The sequence below is a fragment of the Somniosus microcephalus genome, chromosome 10 (assembly GCF_052327205.1).
Source record: "Somniosus microcephalus isolate GS21.2 chromosome 10, FLI_Smic_1.0, whole genome shotgun sequence".
NCBI lineage: Eukaryota > Metazoa > Chordata > Chondrichthyes > Squaliformes > Somniosidae > Somniosus > Somniosus microcephalus.
The window spans coordinates 169,221,740-169,245,399 of record NC_140996.1 but is presented as its reverse complement, the minus strand read 5'-3'; the positions used below and the strand labels follow the sequence as shown (position 1 = coordinate 169,245,399).

The window sequence follows — 23,660 nt, the reverse complement described above, 5'->3', positions numbered from 1 at the left end:
GACTAATTGCATTGAATTTTTAAAGGAGTGATGGATCTGTAGCAGCTAAGAATATAATTCTCAACTACCTGGCTGGGAATTGGATGTTTAACTAATTGCGGTACCAGTTTGACTATAAATGTATAACACTTGTATAATTTCAAATTACAACATTTTAGAAAATATATGAAAGTATTGCTACCATTCTTCCCTGAAGTACATTATACAATTTACAATTGTGCCAGAATACTTTTTTTAAGAAAAGAAACTCACCTGAAGTAAGTTATTAAACTTGTCCCGTTCAAACAACATTTTGAAAAAGCCATCATTAATTGCATCTCTTTCCTGAGAAAGAAAAAGGTGAATTAAATTGTTTTGGTAGTCATCATTCTTCAAATGAAATTAGCAACATTCCACAACTTAAAACAATAGCATCCAGCTGGAAAATCGAACACAATTAATTATGTTTCAATTCTGGGGATAGTTGACAGATTCACAAAACATCCCAAGCCAAAATATTGAAGCTCAACAAGAAACTAACACAGGAATGCTCGTGTTTGCTTATGCTGAATCAGGATTCGACAGCTTGCGTCTGCGCACACTCGGAGGTTGAACTCCAAACTATCGTCAACACCTTAACCGAAGTGCACAAGAGCATGGGCCTTACACTAAACATCCATAAGACAAAGGTCCTCTACCAACCTGCCCCCGCCACACAGTACTGCCCCCCGATTATCAAAATCCACAAGACCTTGGACAATGTGGACCACTTTCCATACCACGGGAGCCTACTGTCAACAAGGACAGGTGTCAATGACGAAGTCTAACACTGCCTTCAGTGTGCCAGTGCAGCCTTCGATCGCCTGAGGGAGAGTGTTTGAAGACCAGGACCTCAAAACCAACACCAAACTCATGGTCTACCGAGCAGTAGTGATTCCCGCCCTCCTGTATGCTTCAGAGACATGGACCATGTACAGCAGGCACCTCAAAGCACTGGAGAGGTACCACCAATGCTGCCTCCGCAAGATCCTGCAAATCCATTGGTAGGGTAGGTACACCAACGTCAGTGTTCTTGCTCAGGCCAACATCCCCAGCATCGAAGCTTTGACCACGCTCGATCAGCTCCGATGGACGGGTCACATCGTCCGCATACCCGATATGAGACTCCCAAAACAAAGCTCTACTCGGAGCTCCGACACGGCAAGAGAGCCCCAGGTAGGCAGAGGAAACGCTTCAAGGACACCCTCAAAGCCTCCTTGAAAAAGTGCAACATCCCCACCAACACCTGGGAACCCCTGGCCCAAGACCACACAAAGTGGAGGAGAAGCATCCGGGAAGGCGCTGAACACCTCGAGTCTCTTCGCCGGGAGCAAGCAGAAGCCAAGCGCAAGGAGCACACGTCAACCCAAGCACCCCACCCACCAGCCCCTTCAACCACCATCTGCCCCACCTGTGTCAGAGACTGTAGGTCCCGCATTGGACTCATCACTCACCTGAGAACTCATTTTTAATGTGAAAGCAAGTCATCCTCAGTTCCAAGGGACTGCCTAACAAGATGTTGAAGAATCAGGATTCAACATGGTGGATGAACAGAGCTTTAGACTCTTTTGAAGGGTCACTAAGTAGTACCAGAGGTCGATGTAGTGCCCCCAACAAAAGATACATTCTACAAGTGCCCTCCCAAAGAGGAGAGCACCATGAGTTCTTTCTGACAATCAATGCCCAGGCTCCCACTAAGCTATTTATGCCAGTACTGGATAAGTCACTGCATCATGGGGAACCATAATCCCACCATAAGTTTCTGCTTTCAAGTAAGGGGGTAGTAAAGAGGAGAAAATCAGAAAGAAATAAAATGAGTATTCCACTTTTTTTAAATTTTTTTTTTTTTTAAAGTGGTCACTGAGCACTAACCATCAAATACACAGTATAGGAAATATAAATGAAACCCATTGCTCTCTTGGTATCAAGATACCTTAATTATGGCCCGTATTTTCCGACCCCCACAGGTACGTACGAGCTGTGTACACACCCGTAGGGGCCAGCAAGTGCCGATTTCAGGCATGCGCTGAAAACCGGCACTTCCGATCTGTCAAGAATCTTGACGGATCCTCCGCCTGCCTGGGAAAGGGGCCACTGCGTGTGGAGGGTTCCGCTTTTTGTAGAACCTCCGCCTGCTGAAAACCTTTAAAAATCTTACGCCTGGTAAAAGCAGGCCTGCTTTTACCAGCATAAGAGTTTAAAAAAAGTTTTTTAAAAATCCTCATTTATAATTTTAATTATACTTTGAAAAGAACTTTATTATTTTCAAAAAATAAATTTGTTTAAAATATTTAATTTAATGTAATTTTAACTAATTTTAAATACGTGATTAAAAAAAATATATTTAATGTTTTAGTGTGTTTTTTTGAGTGATCCCCATTCATACTTTTGACAAGTCTATGCGGAGAGGCCCGTCAAAAGCCTTCTTCGATTGGTTCCCCATGGCCCACGTGATCCCAGGGACGCTTGCAAACTGCCTGCGCCCTGGGATACCGGGGCCTCTGCGCGCGCACCAGGAGCGGAAGTGTCGGGACCTACGGAGCCAGCAGGTAAGTGCGTAGATTTTTTTCAGATCGGAGGCATAAAAGTAAATGAACTTTGCACTTAATTAGGTCTACTGGTGCAACACAAGAAATCAAAACTACTGAATCTAAACTACGTTATCCAAAGTGATGTGGAGAATAAATTGTGGTCTTGTTGACGAGCAGTTAGAGGTACATGGCTCTAGATGGAGAGGGATTGATTCTGGCAGCAATCAAATTTGTTGGGACTCTGTCCAACATTTATAAACTTGGACCACTGCAGGACTACACAAAATCTGCAAGAATGTATTTTTTCTCAAAAGAATTAGTTCTTCATTTTTTATTTTTTTTTAGAAATGAAGTGCTTTGGTACACTATATTTAGTTTGAGCAGACATAGCATTCACAGACTATTTTTATTTTCATTTTGTCATGAGGATCAAATAAATTTCAATTTTTAATCATTGGTTATTTGCTTCTCCCAGATCAAGTTGCAGAAAGTCCATGACTGTGTAAACAGTATGCTACTTACATTGCTAGGTCCTTGTGATTATTATCTGTTCATCTGGATTAAATCAGCATGTAGGACATTACTGTCACACAAACTGAAGCTAATGGTGTTTTGTAAGACCTGTCACAGCTACCTCATTTGTTTCTTTCTGTTAAAGGACAGATCTTTAGGCCTCCCTGCTCTCTACCACACAATCACAAGGCATCTATGTACAGAAACATAAATTAGTCAAAAAACTCTGCCTACAGAGATGCAGCATTTTGTTAAGAATTACATACCACTTTCCACTCTAAATAATCCTCATGTTCCTTATGAATAGCTGGCAATTCTGGACACAAAATGCTATTCTCACTTTCACCATTCAGAGTCACTAGTTTGGAGAAGCTGTTTAAAATACAAATGAAATACATTAGTTAAAACACAATTCTACAGCCTACCAATAGCCTCTGTATTTAGTCAATGATCTTTTACATATCTTGGAATAGAATCAATTTAATTCTGTTGTGCTCTTTAAAGTGGTCTTGTTAGCATTTGACAACCAATTGCACGACAGGCTTGAAAACACACACAAACACCACAGGATTCCTCATCTCAGCAGCACTTCCAAGTACCATGGGGATTATAGGGTAAAGAGAAAGACTTGAATTTATATAGCACCTTTCACAACCACCAGACATCCCAAAGTGCTTTACAGCCAATTAAGTACTTTCTGAAGTGCAGTCACTGTTGTAATGTAGAAAGCGGGACAACCAATTTGCGCACAGCAAGGTCCCACAAACAGCAACGTGCTAATGACCAGATAATCTGTTTTTCTAGTGCTGTTAATTGAGGGATAAATATTAGCCAGGTTAAGAGATAACTCCCCTGCTCTTCTAAGAAATAGTGCCATGGGATCTTTTACGTCCACCCAAGTTTAACGTCTCATCCGAAAGGTGGTACCTCCAACAGTGCAGCACTCCCTTAGTACTGCACTGGAGTGTCAGCCAAAATTTGTGTGCCCAAGTCTCTGGAGTTTTCTTTTAAATTCATTCCTGGGATGTGGACGGCGGTGGTGAGCCACCTTCTTGAACCGCTGCCGTCTGCGTGGTGAAGGTGCTGTTAGGGAGGGAGTTCCAGGATTTTGACTCAGCGACGGTGAAGGAACGGAGATATATTTCCAAATCAGGATGGTGTGTGACTTAGAGGTGATGGTGTTCTCATGCGCCTGCTGCCCTTGTCCTTCTAGGTGGTAGAGGTTGCGGGTTTGGGAGGTGCTGTCGAAGAAGTGTTGGTGAGTTTCTGCTGTGCATCTTGTAGATGGTACACACTGTAGCCATGGTGCGCCGGTGATGGAGGGAGTGAATGTTTAAGGTGGTGGATGGGGTGCCAATCAAGCGGGCTGCTTTGTCCTGGACAGTGTCGAGCTTCTTGAGCTTGGATCTGCACTCATCAGCCTTGCCTTTTGCACTCGTGTGCTAGGCTTCGCCATCATTGAGAATGGGGTGGTTAATGGAGCCTCCTCCTCCTGTCTGTTGTTTAATGGTCCACCACCATTCATGGCTGAATGTGGCAGGACTGCAGAGCTTCGATCTGTTCCGTTGGTTGTGGGATCGCTTAGCTGTCTATACCATGCTGCTTCTGTTGTTTAGCGTGCATGTAGTCACGTGTTACAGCTTCACCAGGTTAGCATTTCATTCTTAGGTACACCTGGTGCTGCTCCTGGCATGCTCTTCTACACTCTTCATTGAACCAGGGTTAGTCACCTGACTTGATGGTAATGGTAGAGTGAGGGATATGCCGGGCCGTGAGGTTACAGGTTGTGGTGGAATACAATTCTGCTGCTGTTGATAGCCCACAGTGCCTTATGAATGCACAGTTTTGAGCTGCCAGATCTATCCCATTTAGCACGGTGGTAGTGCCACACAACATAATGGAAGGTGTCCTCAGTGTGAAGACGGGTCTTCGTGTCCACAAGGACTGTGGGGTGGTCACTGCTACCAATACTGTCATGGACAAATGCATCTGCGACAGATAGATTGGTGAGGACGAGGTCAAGTAAGTTTTTTCCTCATGTTGGTCCTCTCACCACCTACTGCAGGCCCAGTCTGGCAGCCGTGTCCTTCAGGACTCGGCCAGCTTGGTCAGTAGTGGTGCTACCTAGTCACGCTTGGTGATGGACATTGAAGTCCCCCACCCAGAGTACATTCTGTGCCCTTTCTACCCTCAGTGCTTCTTCAAAGCGGTGTTCAACATGGAGGAGTACTGATTCATCAGTTGAGGGAGGGTGGTAGGTGGTAATTAGGAGGAGGTTTCCTTGCCCATGTATGACCTGATGCCATGAGACTTCATGGGATTCAGAGTCAATGTTGAGAACTCTCAGGGCCACTCCCTCCCGACTGTATACCACTGTGCCGCCACCCCTGGTGGGTCTGTCCTGTCGGTAGGACAGGACATACCCAGGGATGGTGATGGTGGAGTCTGGGATGTTGGTTGAAAGGTATGATTCTGTGAGTGACTATGTCAGGCTGTTGCTTGACTAGTCTGTGGGACAGCTCTCCCAATTTTGGCACACGTCCCCAGACGTTAGTGAGGAGGACTTTGCAGGGTCGACTGGGCTGGGTGTGCCGATGTAATTCCCGAAGCCGGTGCCTAGGTCGATGCCGTGTGGTCCGACTGGTTTTATTATTCTTTCTTGTAGCGGTTTTGTTACAACTGAGTGGCTTGCTAGGCCATTTCAGAGGGCAGTTAAGAGTCAACCACATTGCTGAGAGTCTGGAGTCCCATATAGGCCAGACCAGGTAAAGACGACAGATTTCCTTCCCTAAAAGGACATTAGTGAACCAGAAGGGTTTTCACGATAATCCGGTAGTTTCATAGTCACCAATAATGGTACAGGAAACTTTGTTATATCCGGCACCGATGGGACCGAGCTGTTGCTGATCTATCAAAACTGCCGGACATACCAGCGTTAATGTTGAAGCATACGGAGATTTGCAGCTCCGTATCTGGCAACAAACACTGTTGCTCAGCAACAGCTTCTAAACAGTCGGCCGTACCTTAGAAGCATCTCTGTAGCTTAGCAACAGCTTCAGAGAGACTTTGCAGAGCCTGACTGTTGAAAACAAAGCCACAAGAAGAAAAAAAACCTAACAAAACGGCTCCTGATTTCTGCCGGTAGATCGAGGTTTCCGGACATACAACCTCCGGATAAACCAAAGTTTCTTGTACTAGCTTTTTATTCCAGATTTATTAAATAAACTGAATTTAAATTCCATAGCTGCCGTGGTGGGACTTGAACCCATAACAGAGACACAAAACAGACTACCTTTACCAACATATTTTTCAGTCAAAAGGGCCACCAATGAGATTAGTTGTAGCCTCGGGGCAGGCTACTTGCTCTGCCTCAGCCACAGGAGAATAAACCAGAGGGAAAAGTGACAATATACCAAATATCAGAATTACAAGACTGCAAATAAATTTCCAACAATAATTATGGTATCTGTAAAGATGGTTTTTAGAACCAGCTGCTTTAGGCAGTGAAAAGTTTTTTTTTTTGGTTTTAGATAAATTCATATTCAAAAAGTGTGCAATACACATTCTTTAGCTTATGTTCTCTATATACTAAATTGTACTCCTTTAAGGTAGCTGCTATATAAAATGCTCCTACTATTTTAATTGGCAGGAGTCACATCCTCATCATGGAAAATTTCTACACCTCAAGTAGTGCATTACAGCTTTCAAAAAAAGCACAGATTGGATTCAATAAAAACAAGACCTCAGAAGTCAGACAGAACACCCTTTATAAGAAATATGCCTGGGTACATACCTATCACCGATCACATTCCGCTCAGCATCACAGTTAGTCGTCCTGCCCTTATTCTCAGGTCTCAACTTGGCTTGTAAGCCGCCAGTTTCCTCTCCACACCATATCTTATCCAGATTTGTATTTTTCTCTGTGCATTGTTGTTTTCTTGTCCATTTTCTGCTCTCCAAGCTACAGCTCCTCTCTTTCGGTTGTTTTTTCTCTCCCTGGTAGGCCAGCTTCTCAGACTCATTGCCACACTGCATATTAGACTGACACATACCTTTGCAAGCCTTTGCTTTCTCCATCGCAAAGCTTTATATGAAAAAATAAAAAATAAATTTTTTTTTTAAATCGCAATTTGAAACTACAGTAAACTCTTTCGTATCCGGCACCTACGGGACCAGAATGGTGCCGGTTGATAAAACATTCTGGATAACAGAGAGGTAAGCAACTTTTAACAAAAAAAATGAAAACCACCGACTAATCGAGTTTCCCGCGGGAAATTCGGACTCGGAAAAAACGAGTGCTGGATGGATTCGGCAAGATTACCGGTTATCTATTTTGCCAGTTATTAAAGAATTCTGGATGATTAAGTGCCATTTAAACAAGAGTTTACTGTACATATTAAGAATTGGAGTTAAAGGATAAGGATTGCTGAAAACATGAGTAAATAGCACTAATGTCTATTGAGATCATAACATTGTTTAAAAGGCAATTGGATAAATAGTTGAAAATGAAGAATACAAAAAGGACACAGGGAAAGAGCAGATTAATGAGATTAGCATATTTAACTCGAGTTAAAGTGTGAGCACTGGCACAATGGTTCTATGATTCAATTTACCAATTAGCAGTCAAATTCAATAAAGAAAATTATTTAGCAGGCTCAGCACTCAACAACAACTTGCATTTATATAGTGCCTTAAACGTAGTACAATGTTCTAAGGCACTTCACAGGAGCGTTACCAAAATTTGACACCAAGCCACATAAGGAGATATTAGGACAGGTGAGGTAGGTTTTAAGAAGCGTCTTAAAGGAGCAGAGAGAGGTAGAGAGGATTAGGGGTTTAGGAAGGGAATTCCAGAGCTTGGAGCCTAGGCAGCTGAAGGCACGGCCGCCATTGGTGGAGCGATGAAAATCAGGGATATGCAAGAGGCCAGAATTGGAGGAGAGCAGAGATCACTGAGGGCTGTAGGGGCAAGGCCATGGAGGGATTTGAAAACAAGGATGAGAATTTTAAAATCGAGGCAATGCCAGACCAATGTAGGTTAGTGAGCACAGGTATGATGGGTGAACGGGACTTGGCGAGTTTTGGATGAGCTCAGGTTTACGGACGGTGCAAAGTGGGAGGCCGGCCAGAAGAGCATTGGAATAGTCAAGTCTAGAGGTAACAAAGGCATGGATGACGGTTTCAGCAGCAGATGAGCTGAGGCAGGGGCAGAGATGGGCAATGTTATGGAGGTGGAGGTAGACGGTCTTGGTGGTGGAGAGGATATGGGGTCTGAAGCTCAGCTCAGGGTCAAATAGGATGCCAAGGTTGTGAACGGTCTGGTTCAGCTTCAGACAGTGGCCAGGGAGGGGGTCAGGAGTTTGTGGTGGGGACCAAAGACAATGTTCAAAACTATACTAAACCTAGCATTGTCTGTTATAAAAGGGGCAACCTGCTCACCTACAGGTTTTCATGCTTCAAAAATGTAAAAGCTCTGATCAAAAGCCATCTAGGAACACTGCATAATTTTCCCTGCAACATTATTAAACTCCATAATTCAGTCCACAGTCTACCACCCTGAATCAATTCCATTCTCTAAGAGTACTGAAACCATGAAATGCTTTTTGCTAACAAATGTTAAGTGTACAAGTACTGCAACTTTAATACGCAACATAGTTCCCTTTGTGAGAACCATTTATTGAGCAATACATTGATTAAGCTAAACCTCAAAACTTCCACACTGATTGTTTTTGTACACAGAATCACATGCACTGCAAGCTAAAAACAACAGTTTCTGAAGGTACTTATGGAGTCAGCTTGCAGTTCATTAATTTTACCTTTCAGAAGTTGGAGGCGAGAGTCTAAGATTTATTGGTTTCTGGCTCCTATAAATCTGAAAGTAGAAAATATGAAAGTGCCTTTAAGTGAAAAGAATGAATTATTACATAAAACACTGCTTGTTAAATTATGACGGCTTAAGTCAATACTGAAGGTATTTTTCCCCATTTTAAACAAATATTACCTAAAGTCATAGGTATTAATTGCTTTTAATTTGACTAATTGATTGGCTTTTAAAAAAGTGTACAAAGTTGCATCAAATTTAATTCAGTGCTTCTTTCAGTCAAAAAAAAATTGTCTGGTATGGTCAGTAGCACTAATCTCAACTTTCTCCCAGTACAATGTCCCTTTGCTGCCTGCATGACTTTCTCTTTTCCTGACCTTCCCAAAAAATGATTTTTACCTCGGTCACAAGCAATGTTCCCCCTAAGGTGGGCAGTCACGCACCAATCGGGTGATCCCGCGCTGGCCGCTCATCGCTCACCAGCTGCAGCCGCTGGGAAAGATACTGCGCAGCAAATTTAAAGGGACTGCGCACCAAAAAAAAATTAAGGGAACAGTGGTCACAGGCGATTTCAACAAACACCAGATGTTAATGTATGTAGTTAGACAAAGCACAGAGGTAAAATTAGGACAGAAATTGGACACACAAAATGGGCAGCAAGTCAGTGAAGTCATTGCTTCACACATTGGTCAGTGCTGGCCTGAGGCCCGAGCAAAATTTGTTATTGGGCTTCATTGGCAAAATTGCAGATGTCACTCCATTATTTTAGAGGAATGGGAAGGGAGAAACCAGGTAATTAGAGACCTGTTAGTTTAACCTCAATTGTGGGGAAGTTACTAGATCCATCAGAGACACAGAGTGACTGAGCACTTGGACAAGTACAGGTTGAGCGTCCTGAATCCAGCAACCTTGGGACCAAGGCAGAGGCGGTTTTCATGTTTTTCCGGACTTCGGAACGTGTTTCTGATGTCCGAAGTCTGGAAATATCGCAACCTGGGCTCGGACGTTTCCAGACTTCGGACATCAGAAACACGTTCAGAGTCCGGAAATGCCTGGGCCGCTCCGCATAGCGCTGACACGTTTCTCCGCCCCTCCCCTTCTGTTAAAGGGGAGGGACGCTGCGAGCTCTGCAGAGCATCCGATGGCCCACACTAGGCCACCAGGGCAGCGTGGTGCCGTGGCTGCAGCCTGGCGGAAACACTTAGTGGAGCTGTGCAGATTAAGGAGGATAAAACACAACACTAAAGTTTTATTGCATCACTCAACTTTTTTTTGAAAAATCCTATGAAAAATGCAACGGCTTTTTGAAGTACAGGTTGAGCGTCCAAAATCTGGAGTTCCGGATTCCGGAACATTTTACGGATTCCGGACGACTCTGCCACCAATCATCCCAGAGTCCGGAACATTCCGGATCTTGGACGCTCAACCTGTATGAGCTAATTAAACAGTCAGTATGGATTTGTGAAGGGTAGGTAGGTCATGTCTAGTTGGATTTTTTCAAGGAGTTGTCTATATGGACTTTCAGGTTCAGCACAAGAGATTATTAGCAAAAATGAGAACGCACAGCTTTGAAGGTAACCTTGGGACATGGATTGGTAATTGGTGGGAGATCGAAGACAGTAGAGATAAAGGGTTTGTTCTCTGATTGACGGGATGTGATAAATGGTGTTCCCCAGGGATCTAGACTGGGGCCTCAGCTTTTCACCATAAATATTAATGATTTGGATGAAGAAATAGAGAGTTGTATATCCACATTTGTAGATGGCACTAAGTTAGGAGGCACAACAAGTTGTGTAGATAAGAGTAAAAAGTTACAAAAGGACATAGACAGACTAAGTGAATGGGAAAATGTGGGGAAGTGTAAGGTTATCCACTGGATCAGAGAATTTTCTTAACGGCAAGAGGAGCAAAGGGATTTAGTTGTCCAAGTACATAAATCACCAAAAGCTAGTAAACAGGTACAAAATGCAATCAAAAAGGCAGCTGGGTACTGGTCTTTATCTCAAGGGAGTTGGAATACAAAAATAGTGAGGAAGTGATGCTTCAGTTGTACAAAGCCTTGGTCAGATTCCATCTGGAGTACTACATTCAGTTTTGAGCACCGAACCTCAAGAAAGATATAACAACAGAAAATGCTGGAAAAACTCAGCAGGCCAGGCAACATCCGTGGAGAGAAAATAGAATCAATGTTTCGGGTCAAACCCTTTGTCAAGACTCTTGGCAGATACCTGATCAAACACGAGAAGGGAAACTGAAAGTAATGAAGATGAACAAGGTTGAAGAGCCAAACGGAGATCCGGTCGAAGAGAAGAGCAGAACTTCTTCAAGGTAGGCATTCCTAGAAGAGGTGTGGCAGTGAACCAAACACCATCGTCAAGATATATTGGCCTTGAAAGGGGGTACAGCGCAGATTCACCAGAACAATCCCAGGATTTAAAGAGTTAAATTATGAGGAACAAATTACATAACCTTGGTTTGTATTGACAAAAGGACAGACAGGCTAAATTAGTGGGCAAAACTGTGGCAGGTGGAGTTCATTTTGGGGAAGTCCAAGGTCATCCACTTTGGACCTAAGAAAGATAGATCAGAGTATTTTCTAATTGGTAAGAAACTAGGAACTGTGGAGGAGCAGACAGATTTAGGAGTCCATACATAGAATTCACTAACAATTAGTGAACAAAAAAGACTAATGGAATGTTAACCTTTATCTCAAGGGGGCTAGAATACAAAAGGGGTGGAAGTTAAGCTACAATTGTAGAACGCTCTGGTTAGACAGCATCTGGAGCACTGCATTCAGTTCTGGGCACTGCACCTCAGGAACGATATATTGGCCTGGAGGGGGTGCATTCACCTGAATGATACCAGGGTTAAATTATGAGGATAGGTTGCAAAGACTAGGCTTGTATTCCCTTGAGTACAGAGAATAAGGAGTGATGTAATTGAGGTGTTTAAGATGATTAATGGATTTGATAGAGAAACACTACTTTCTCTGATGAGTGTCCATAAAAAGGGGGCATAACCGTAAATTTAGAGCTAGGATGTTCAGGGGTGATATCAGGAAGCACTTCTTCACACAAAGGATAGTGAAAATCTGGAACTCTCTCCCCCAAAAACCTGTTGAGACTTTGTCAACTGAAAATTTCAAAACCGAGATACGTTTTTGTTAGGTAAAAGCATCAAGTGACAGAACAAAGGCGGGTAGATAGAGGCACGGTACAAATCAGTCACAATCCAATGGAATGGCAAAATAAGCTCAAGGGGCTGAAGGGATAGTAACTCCTCCTATGTTCCCATGATATCTGGTTAGGCCACTCAACCTGGCACAAGCTCTGCCCATTTGTACCGAACTTTGCATCGGGGTCCTACAACCGACGTTAGGACCCCGATTTGCATATGCAAGACGCCCAACGCCTGTTTCAGGCAGGTGCTTTGAACATCTAAAAAGGCACCTGCTTCCAATATGCCGACTGGTTTACTTGCAGAGCAGATCGGGTGAGAGAGGCCGCTCATCCAAAATTTGCAGGCTCAGCAACTATGTAATGCCCAAAAACGGGCAACGGTAAGCTGATTTTTTTTCCTCTTACTTTCTTAGAAACTTACTCCATCAAAATCTTACATTACGGAAAAGCAGCCAAATTAACAACTACAACTTACAACAAAGAAAGAACATAAGACACAAGAACGTGAATTTATATAACTTCTTTCATGTCCTCACGATATCCCAAAGCACTTCAAGCCAAATTATTTTTGAAGTGTAGTCACTGCTGTAATGAAAATGTGGCAGCCAATCTGTGCACAGAACGTCCCACCAGCAACAGTGAGATAAATGACTAGGAAATCTGTTTTTTTTTAAATATAAAGGTGATGTTGGTTAACAAATAAATGTTGGCAAGATACCAGGAACAAAAACAAAAAAACAGAAAAATGCTGGAAATACTCAGGTCAGGCAACAACTATGGAAAAAGTAGTATATAACACCAGGAGAACTGCCGCCCTCTTTTTTTGAATAGTGCCATGGAATCTTTTATTTCCACCTGAGAGAATATCTCATCTGAAAGACGACACATAATCTTCACAGCCAAAGGAGGGAGGGCAGGACAGTTCAGGAAGCAGCAGTTGGCATTAGGAATTGCATAGGCACTCAGACGGGCGGCAGTGGGGCAGAGACAACACATCCATTACTAATTTTTCCAAGCTCAGAAGCTGGTGGCACAATCTCAAACTGAGCTGGGAGGCCTTAACATTAACTATGTAGTTAAACAGGAGGGGGAGGGGAGTCTTTCCCACAATCTTACACTGTTTTGATACAAACTTCTATATTTAATGCATCTCCCCATTGAATTAGAAAGTTGTGCCATGAATCCCAGAATATCATACGGTAAAAACCAATAACTTATTCAATCACTATCAAGTTAGGTGCCCTAATAATTGTGCATTACATGGCATAACTGTAATAAAATAGCATTTTTCTGAATCACCACGAGCAACACCACAGAAATCCACTAAATATGCAAATATGTGCATTTAGCATATGTCCATTGTACTTCAGGCATCACACTTCATATGTAAAGTACTGTCACAGTTCATACCTGATTTCTTCATGTGCAATCTGAATAAGTGACAGATCACAACTAGGGAGGTAGTCCATGTAATAAGTGAATACAGGGAAAAAAATGGGTCGATAAAACATAATGGCCTCATTCTGTGCCGTTATGACTCTCTGAAATGCTACAAACACCATGTGCACCAGTATGCAGAGTCCATCAATAATAAAAAAGGCAAACTAATTATAAAAATATTTTGATAAAACTTTTGTCTGCATATTTATTTCTCACCAAGGTGACATTCTTACTGGAAATAAAGGTTTGTAACACTACATACATAAAACTACAAAATTTAGAAGAAAATAACTAATCTATACAATGCATTTTTATGTTTGAAATGCCTCAAGTAATGTTTTCAGTTGGAGGTCTGTCCCAGTGTGAGATGCTGGAGGCGAGTACAGAAGGCTTTCCAGAGTCATCTCGCTACCAGCTCAAAAGGATCCGATCACACCCCCAGCCCTGCCTCCCCAACTAGGTTGCACGCTACAACTTCCAACACGCATCAGTGTGGCTGTGTTGCAGTAACAACAACTTGTATTTATATAGCACCTTTAACTTAGTAAAACGTCCCAAGGTGCTTCACAGGAGTATTAGAAAAGACAAAAAATGACACCAAGCCACAAGGAAAAATTAGGGCAGATGACCAAAATTTTGGTCAAAAAGGTAGGTTTTAAGGAGCACCTTAAAAAGGAGGAAAGAGAGGCGGAGAGGGAATTCTAGAGCTTAGGGCCTAGGCAACAGAAGGCACGGCCACCAATGGTGGAGCGATTACAATCAAGAATGCCCAAGAGGGCAGAATTTGAGGAGCGCAGATATCTCGGGGGGTTGTGAGGCTGAAGAAAATTAGAGATAGGGAGGGGCGAGGCCATGGAGGGATTTGAAAACAAGGATGAGAATTTTGAAATCGAGGCATTGCTTAACCAGGAGCCATGTAGGTCAGCAAGCACAGGGGTGATGGATGAACGGAACTTGGTTCAAGTTAGGACACGGGCAGCAGAGTTTTGGATGACCTCAAGTCTACGTAGAGTAGAACGTGAGGCCAACCAGGGGTGCGTTGGAATAGTCAAGTCTAGAGGTAACAAAGGCATGGATGAGAGTTTCAGCAGCAGATGAGCTGAGGCAAAGGCGGAGACGGGCGATGTTAGAGGTGGAAATGGGTGGTCTTAGTTATGCCGCGGATATGTGGTCGGAAGCTCATTTCAGGGTCAAATATGACACTAAGGTTGCGAAGAGTGTGGTTCTGCCTCAGACGGATGCTAGGGAGAGGGATGGAGTCAGTGGCTAGGGAACGCAGTTTGTGGCGGGGACCAAAAACAATGGCTTTGGTCTTCCCAACATTTAATTGGAGAAAATTTCTGCTCATCCAGTACTGAATGTCGGACAAGCAGTCTGACAATTTAGAGATCGGGGAGGGAAGTCTATGAAAGGAACTTGGATACCCCTTTCGTAGTCTAATGAACACAAACGCATTTTAAAGCTGGCGGAAAGGAAAGATTTTTTTAAAATACTATATTTATTAATATAGCAAACTGAATATTCACTGATCATGTCAGAACTGTGAGGCCCAAATTTTCCCCAATGTAGCAATGACAGGAATGGCATAAACAGTCAGGAAAGCCTTTATTTCCCACAATTAAAACTTTAAAAATGACAACTTTTTTGTACAAAACCTGAAAACAAAGAACATTTAAGCTCCAAGTTAACCATATTCATGGGATGTATGTATGTAATTACAGCCATTTCAGGCACCAATTTATGTAACCGTAGTACACAAGGGAAACAAAATTATCAACCTGCAGTGGATAAGGAAACACTATTTTCCAGGAACCAAAAAAGCACTTCATGGTCTAGATTTCTTTCCAAAATCAGTGGTGAGGTGCAACCTTCCGCCACACCAGCATCACACCTACATAGGTTCCAACTCATCCTAAGCAATGCCACAGAAGATTTGCTATTAATATACATTTATTGAAAGTACATCTTCACTGATACACATTTACCTTTTCAAAGCAGGAACTGTCCAATTCTGAATTCTCCTTTATCATGCGCTTGCCTTTCTGATGTAATTTTCTTTCTACAATTTAAAAATCTTCTTTAGCAACATTGATAGTAACCATTATTACAGACGATCCAGGAAAGTGATTTTCATATCACTGCTTCGCAAAATATTTAGACTACAGGAAACTTTCGATTAACTGGCCACTAAATAACCGGAAATGTCGGTTAACCGGCAAAATTCAGGAGTCGGTTCAGGTAACTTTTTTTACTTTTAGTTACTTTTTTTTACTCATTCTGGCTGTGCAAGCGTCTAACTGAAGCTGTTGCTAAGCTACAGAGACACTTGCAAGCTGTGCTGATTGTTTTGAAGCTGTTGCTAAGCAACAGGGTTTGTTGCTAGATACGGAACTCAGAAGCGCCGTATGTTTTAACTATAGTGTTCGGTTATCCGGAATTGTTGATGAACCGGCAACACGTCGGTCCCGTCCGTGCCAGATACCAGAAAGTTTCCTGTACTACTTTAGTACAACAAAAGTCAATGGCCTAGAAATTGGGTTGGGGCGCCAAAGTGGCGCAAAAGTCGCCTGAGCGCAGGATTTAGCGCAGCGATCGGAGTGATACCGATCGCCAGAAATTCAGTTTCAGTGCCCCTCGAGGGAGACGGGGCGAGGCTCCAGGCGCTCCGCGTCCCTCTTAGGGCGCTGAAACTGATTATCGCAGCGCAACGTGCCGCGTGTGGCACGCTGCGGTACTGCAGGCCTTCCTCCCACTGTTAAGGGGGAGGTGCCTGCAACAGCGCGATCCCTGCTCGCGAGTGCCGGCAAATGAGCCCGGCACCAAGGAGAAGTGCCGGGCTCTCGGGAAACAGCCGGCAATGCCACGGGGGGGGGGGGGGTGGTTTAGGAGGCCGGGGACGGAGGTGCTGGCAGGCGGCCGCCGAAAAAGCGGCCGCCCCGCACCTCCACCTTAACTTGCGCCGCTGCCGGCACAGTAAGGCCCCGTGAACCGGGCGCGACGAGCGGCGCAACTGCGGCGTTCGCTACCAAATATCGCGAACGGGGCACGAATGGGGCGCTGCGCACACCGATGACGTCATCGGTGGCGGCGCAGCGCAAATGCCTAACGCCGCCATTAGCGCCCCTACTGAATATCGCCGGAGACGCAGCCAGTAGCGCTACAGCCACTGACTGCCTCTTTAGGTGCTAACAGGTGGCGCTACTCACCCAATTTCTCCCCCAAATGTTCTTACATGTGTATTATTCAAATATCTAATTCATTTGAAATTTTGGATTCCTCTAAATTGATCTGTTACAAATTTTTTTGCAATGCCTTTGAATTTAAAAAAATGAAATGTAAAAGGAAGACAAGGCACAGGGTCCTTTTATGCAAACTAGCATTGTGGTTATGGTACTGGACTAGCAGCCTGAGAATTCAAATACCAAGTTGTGAAATTGAATTCAATAAACCTGATAATTTGTGAGCTAACACCAGAAACTCACCCTGAAATCTACTGGATTAAACCCAGCTGATTCATTAGTGTTCTACATTAATGACTTGGATGAAGGGACCGAGTGTAATGTAGCCAAGTTTGCGGATGATACAAAGATGGGTGGGAAAGCAAGTTGTGCAGAGGACGGAAAGAACCTGCAAAGGGATATAGACAGGCTAAGTGAGTGGGCAAACATTTGGCAGATGGAATATAATGTGGGAAAGTGCGAGGTTATACACTTTGGCAGGAAAAATAAAAAAGCAAGTTATTTAAATGGAGAGATTACAAAATGCTACAGTTTGGAGGGACCTGGGTGTCCCTGTGCATGAAACACAAAAAGTTAGCATGCAGGTACAGCAAGTAATCAAAAAGGCAAATGGAATGTTGGCCTTTATTTCAAAGGGGTTGGAGTATAAAAGCAGGGAAGTCCTGCTACAACTGTACAGGGTATTGGTGAGACCACACCTTGAGTACTGCATACAGTTTTGGTCTCCTTATTTAAGGAGGGATATACTTGCATTGGAGGCAGTTCAGAGACGATTCACTAGGTTACTTCCAGAGATGAGGGGGTTGACTTATGAGGAAAGGTTGTGCAGGCTGGGCCTATACTCATTGGAATTTAGAAGAATGAGAAGTGATCTTATTGAAACATATGATGCTGAGGGGGCTCGACAAGGTAGATGCAGAGAGGATGTTTCCCCTTGTGGGGAAATCTAGAACGCGGGGGCACAGTTTTAGAATAAAGGGTCGCCCTTTTAGAACTGAGATGAGGAGGAATTTCTTCTCTCAGAGGGTCGTAAATCTGTGGAATTCTCTGCCCGAGAGAGTTGTGGAGGCTGGGTCATTAAATACATTTAAGGTGGAGATAGACAAATTTTTGCAAGATAAGGGAGTGAAGGGTTATGGGGAGTAGGCGGAGAAGTGGCTTTGAGCCCAAGATCAGCCATGATCTTACTGAATGGCGGAGCAGGCTCGAGGAGCCAAGTGGCCTATTCCTGCTCCTATTTCCTGTGTTATGTTCTTCAGGGAAAGGAACCTAGCACCCTTACCCAGTCTGGCCTACATGTAACTCCAGTTCTATATTTGTGGCTGACGTAATGCACTCAGGGTAATTAGGGTTGGGCAACAAATACTGCCATGCTAGTATCACCCATGTCTCAAGCACAAAAAAAATACAAACCAAGGGCCTTGGCTGAAATCTAGCCCAGATTTGAGGAGATGAAAGTTTCCCCTCTGCTAACTCTAAAGGTCCTATGTGAAATGGGTTTGGGCAGTTTCAATCCCGTTACTTCTAGGCGTAGGTCCCCAAACACTAGTTTGGCACAACTTTATAACTTCAGTGAGAAGCCACAAAAGAGTGGACATTTTTAGGATATTGGGGCCAGTTTGTGGAGGGTGGGGGGGGGGTGGAGGGGAAGAAGCGAGAAAGGAACAGAATGTTGGTTTCTTCCTCATCTTGGGGTTAAAGCATATTGTTGGAGCATGCAGACAAAGGTTTACTCTGGTCTTGATTAAGTAATACTGCACCAGAGTGTGCTTCTTGATACAACATTGGGTGCCAAAAGTGTCCCACTGACAGCACAATAGATCACCAGAATTATTATTTTTTTTATTTTTAAAAAAAAATTTTTTTTTTTTTTTTAAGGCTCATCTAAAAGCTGCAAGGATCTTGGATTAGATTAGTTGGTTCTAACACAAACCTGCCCATCATTGCCAAACTTATCCAGAGGCACAAGTACTGCCGGTATGAGAAACAGAAATCTAAAGCTGATTCAAGAGTTCAAACTTTTGAGCCAGTGTAGCAGTTCTGTGCATCACACCCAGAATTGCCCACATATGATCAAATCATTTGAGACAGACAGAATCATGATTAAATATTAAGGGTGTAGGAGAAGTACACTTCCATTAATTGCCAAGGAGTTGCCACACTTTAGCAAACTGGTTGTTGACTTTCAGAAGCACTTTGATGCATTACACAGTACAGATGCTGGAGAGGAAATTTAGGATGAATGTATCTGATTAACCTTATGTGTATGAAAATAGGATAGGAATGGAAGAGTAGGGCTGGGGGAAAGCGACAGGAAGAGGAAAGGGAGCTCAAAAGGTGTAGTCAGGATGCAAGCAGTCAGGATAAGAGCCCTTTCTTTCTTCAGTCTGGAGTAAGAATTGGTTGAGGCTCAATGTCCTCAAACTGTTTCTGAAAGAATTAAGAGTGCCACATACTAAACCAAAGAATGATTAGGCTGCTGAACATGTGGTTGCAAGAGGGGATGGTTTCAAGTGTGTGGGCCACTTGGATCAGTAGAGCAATGCCCATTTAAATTTCCAAAGCAAATTTGCACATAGCTTCTCTTCATCTGACTTCTTGTTTGTCCTCATGGTACAGGAAACTTTGTGTTATCCGGAGGCTAGATGTCCAGCAAGCTCGAGCCACCGGCAAAAATCAGGAGCCGTTTTGTTAGGTTTTTTTTCTTCTCGTGGCTTTTCTTCTTGTGGCTTTTTTTTCCAACAGTCAGGCTCTGCAAAGTCTCTCTGAAGCTGTTGCTAAGCGACAGACGCTTCCAAGGTACGGCCGACTGTTTAGAAGCTGTTGCTAAGCAACAGTGTTTGTTGCCAGATCCGTATGCTTCAACATTAACGCTGGTTTGTCCGGCAGTTTTGAGGGAACGGCAACAGCTCAGTCCCGTCGGTGCCGGATAGCACAAAGTTTCCTGTACAAAGATACTTATTTGGTAATTATTAAAATATTTTTTTAAAAACAGACCTGCCACATCCAGCTTATTTTCTTCATTCTCTTTCTTTTGCTCATTGTCAACTTCAGGGCCTTCAGCAGCCATCTGGATATTGGTCCTTAATAATTGACATGAATGATTTAAAATGCAAAAAAAAAAATTCCAGTTTAGGGTAAAAACAGGTAATATTGGCACAATTAAAATGATCAAAGATACACAGTGATCTCAAAGGTTTTTACATCTTCAAATCCCAATGAAATACTCTGAAACCTTGTTTCCTGTTAAAATTGAGCTAAAGAACAAATCAGACCAAAGTACGACTCCACATGACTTGGGTGAATTTTTTTTTATTTTTTTATTCGTTCATGTGATCTGGGCGTCGCTGGCAAGGCCAGCATTTATTGCCCATCCCTAATTGCCCTTGGGAAGGTGGTGGTGAGCCGCCTTCTTGAACCGCTGCAGTCAGTGTGAAGGTACTTCCACATTGCTGTTAGGGAGTTCCAGGATTTTGACCCAGTGACGATGAAGGAGCGGAGATATAATACCAGGTCAGGATGGTGTGTGACTTGGAGGTGGTGGCCTGCTGTCCTTGTCCTTCTAGGTGGACGAGGTCACTGGTTAAGAGGTGTTGCCGAAGAAGCCTTGGCGAGTTGCTGCAGTGCATCTTTTAGATGGTACACACTGCAGCCACAGTACACCAGTGGTGGAGGGAGTGAATGTTTAAGATGGTGGATGGGGTGCCAATCAAGCAGGCTGCTTTGTCCTAGATGGTGTTGAGCTTCTTGAGTGTTCTTGGCGCTGCACTCATCCAGGCAAGTGGAGAGTATTCCATCACACTCTTGACTTGTGCCTTGTAGATGGTGGATAGACTTTGGGGAGTCAGGTGAGACAGTCGCCGCAGAATACCTAGCCTCTGACCTGCTCTTGTCACAGTATTTATGTGGCTGGTCCAGTTAAGTTTCTGGTCAATAGTGACCCCCCAGGATGTTGATGGTGGGGGATTCGGCGATGGTAATGCCATTGAATGTCATGGGGCGGTGGTTAGACTATTGCTTGTTGGAGATAGTCATTGCCTGGCACTTAAGTGGCAGATAACATTTGCGCCACACATCAGCCCAAGCCTGAATGTCTTCCAGGTCTTGTTGCATGTGGGCATGGACTGCTTCATTATATGAGGAGTTGTGAATGGCACTGAATTCTGTGCAGTCATCGATCAACATCCCCACTTCTGACCTCATGTTGGAGGGAAGATCACTGATGAAGCAGCTGAAGATGGTTGGGCGTAGGGCACTGCCCTGAGGAACTCCTGCAGCGATGTCCTGGGGCTGTGATGATTGACCTCCAACCACCACAACCACCTTGCTTTGTGCTAGGTATGACTCCAGCCAGTGGAGAGTTTTCCCCCCGATTCTCATTGACTTGTTTTACTAGGGCTCCTTAATGCCACACTCGGTCAAATGCTGCCTTGATGTCTAGGGCAGTCACTCTCACCTCACCTCTGGAATTCAGCGCCTTTGTCCATGTTTGGACCAAGGATGTTATGAGGTCAGGAGCCAAGTGGTCTTGGAGGAACCCAAACTGAGCATCAGTGAGCAGGTTATTGGTGAGTAAATGCCGCTTGATAGCACTGTCGACGACACCTTCCATCACTTTGCTGATGATTGAGAGTAGACTGATGGGGCAGTAATTGTCCGGATTGGATTTGTCCTGCTTTTTGTGGACAGGATATGCCTGGGCAGTTTCCCACATTGTCGGATAGATGCCAGTGTTGTAGCTGTACTGGAATAGCTTGGCCAGAGGCACGGCTAGTTCTGGAGCACAAGTCTTCAGCGCAACAGCCGCGATGTTGTCGGGGCCCATAGCCTTTGCTGTATCCAATGCGCTCAGCCGTTTCTCGATATCACGTGGAGTGAATCGATTTGGCTGAAGGCTGGCTTCTCTGATGGTGGGGAGCTCAGGAGGGGGCCGATATGGATCATCCACTCGGCACTTCTGGCTGAAGATGGTTGCAAACGCTTCAGCCTCATCTTTTGCACTCACGTGCTGGGCTCCACCATCATTGAGGATGGGGATATTCATAGAGCCTCCTCCTTCCGTTTGTTGTTTAATGGCCCACCTCCATTCTCGACTGGATGTGGCAGGACTGCAAAGCTTTGATCTGATCCGTTGATTGTGGGATCGCTTAGCCCTGTCTAGAGCATGCGGCTTCCGCTTTTTAGCACGCATGTAGTCCTGTGTTGCAGCTCCCCCAGGTTGGCACCTCATTTTTAGGTACGCCTGGTGCTGCTCCTGGCATGCTCTTCTACACTCCTTATTGAACCAGGGTTGGTCCCCTGGCTTGATGGTAATGGTAGAGTTAGGGATAGGCCAGGCCAGGAGGTTACAGATTGTGGTGGAATACAATTCTGTTGCTGCTGATGGCCCACAGCGCCTCATGGATGCTCAGTTTTGAGCTGCTAGATCTGTTCTGAATCTATCCCATTTAGCACGGTGGTAGTGCCACACAACACGATGGAGGGTGTCCTCAGTGTGAAGATGGGACTTCGTCTCCACAATGACTGTGCGGTGTGGTTTACGTTACTATAAACCACAAGAATATAAAAATACTGAGAAATCATTTCACAAATCATTTCCTTATAGAAATAGATCACTGCATTTCCATGCAGTACTCATATCTAATTGCTCAGATAAAAGAGGCAAAACTCATCTGATACAAGGAAAAAACAAACCTTTCAAGATTTTTTAAACAACACTGATCTGAAGTTCACAAATTTAATGCGAGCCAAATGAAATTTTACGAGTTAATAGTGAATTTATATTCAAAAAATGCACAAAAAAACCCTCAATTCTTCTGGGATCTCTGGTATTTTATTCCTTTAATCTATGGAGTCATTCCTGCTCCATGCACTCCTTTGCTGCTGGGAGGTGGTTTGTTCCCAGGGATTTGCTAATGGTAATTAAGCCAACTGATTGGAGATATGCAAAATAAGCCCATCAATAACTTGCTAACAATTTTCCTCTTTATCCTACAGACATGGCTGGCCTCAGTTCAAAACTTCTTTAATGTCACAGCCAAGAAACTCACAAAAATCATGACATAGCACCTCCATAAAACACTATTTAATGTCGGCATAGGTTCTAACAAAAAAAGTCAAAATTGGGTCAAAAATATACTATCCTTCAGTTGAACATCCAAGGTTCTAACTCCTAGGCTGCGATTTCACCAGCCGTGGCAAGTCCAGTGCGGCCGGAGTAGACAGCGGCCTCAAACTCCGCATCCATTTTCATCCCGCTGCCTCCAAGTGATTTTGCCCTGATTGGGCTTGTTAAGCCCGCCCTGCGAGGTTCCCAGCTAATTAAAAGGAAGCGGGTCTGATGACATCATCTGATGACATCATCTGATGACGAGTCATCAGCCGGTTTCCTTAAAGGGGCCATGCCCACATTCATTTTGACAGTTGTGCTGTCAAATGTTCTACAGCACCGAGGTGCTACAAACATTGCACCCAGGATCTCCCATGACTCCCTCCATATTCTTATGGAGGGAGTCACAGCATGCAGGGAGGTATGGGCGGTGGAGACCTCCCCAGGACACCAACGCAGCTTGATTGCACAGGATGACACAAGCAGGGATGTTGTCAGGAGGACCTGGCTGCAGTGGCGCAAACCTTTCAATGATCTCAGTAGATCACGAAACATTACTGCAAAGCCACACTCAACTTCATCCTCCTGTGCCACTCATCACATCCCCATCACTCTGTCTTCCCTACCCTACTCATGCACATCCTTTCTCACACCAACTTACCTTGCACCTCCACCAATCCCTCTATCTATATCATCACTTCCCCCATCTCACTAGCCACCCCTCACACTTACCCTCATCCTAGTCCAATCATACCAACAAATAACACACAAAGGGTAGGCACTTGGATGTTTTAGCCAATGTTTGTGTAA

At 44.0% G+C, this 23,660-nt stretch overlaps 1 protein-coding gene across 1 annotated transcript in view; it reads right to left on the bottom strand.

The window, feature by feature from the left end:
- rnf17 (ring finger protein 17) overlaps positions 1-23,660 on the bottom strand; it is a 236,879-nt gene that overhangs the window by 175,160 nt on the left and 38,059 nt on the right. The window contains exons 4-9 of the mRNA XM_085998300.1: positions 19,739-19,824; positions 15,488-15,561; positions 8,879-8,934; positions 6,856-7,146; positions 3,329-3,434; positions 253-324 (exon numbers count right to left, since the gene is read on the bottom strand). Coding sequence (XP_085854426.1) covers positions 253-324; positions 3,329-3,434; positions 6,856-7,146; positions 8,879-8,934; positions 15,488-15,561; positions 19,739-19,824 — 685 coding nt within the window. The remainder of the gene's footprint in view (positions 1-252; positions 325-3,328; positions 3,435-6,855; positions 7,147-8,878; positions 8,935-15,487; positions 15,562-19,738; positions 19,825-23,660) is intronic.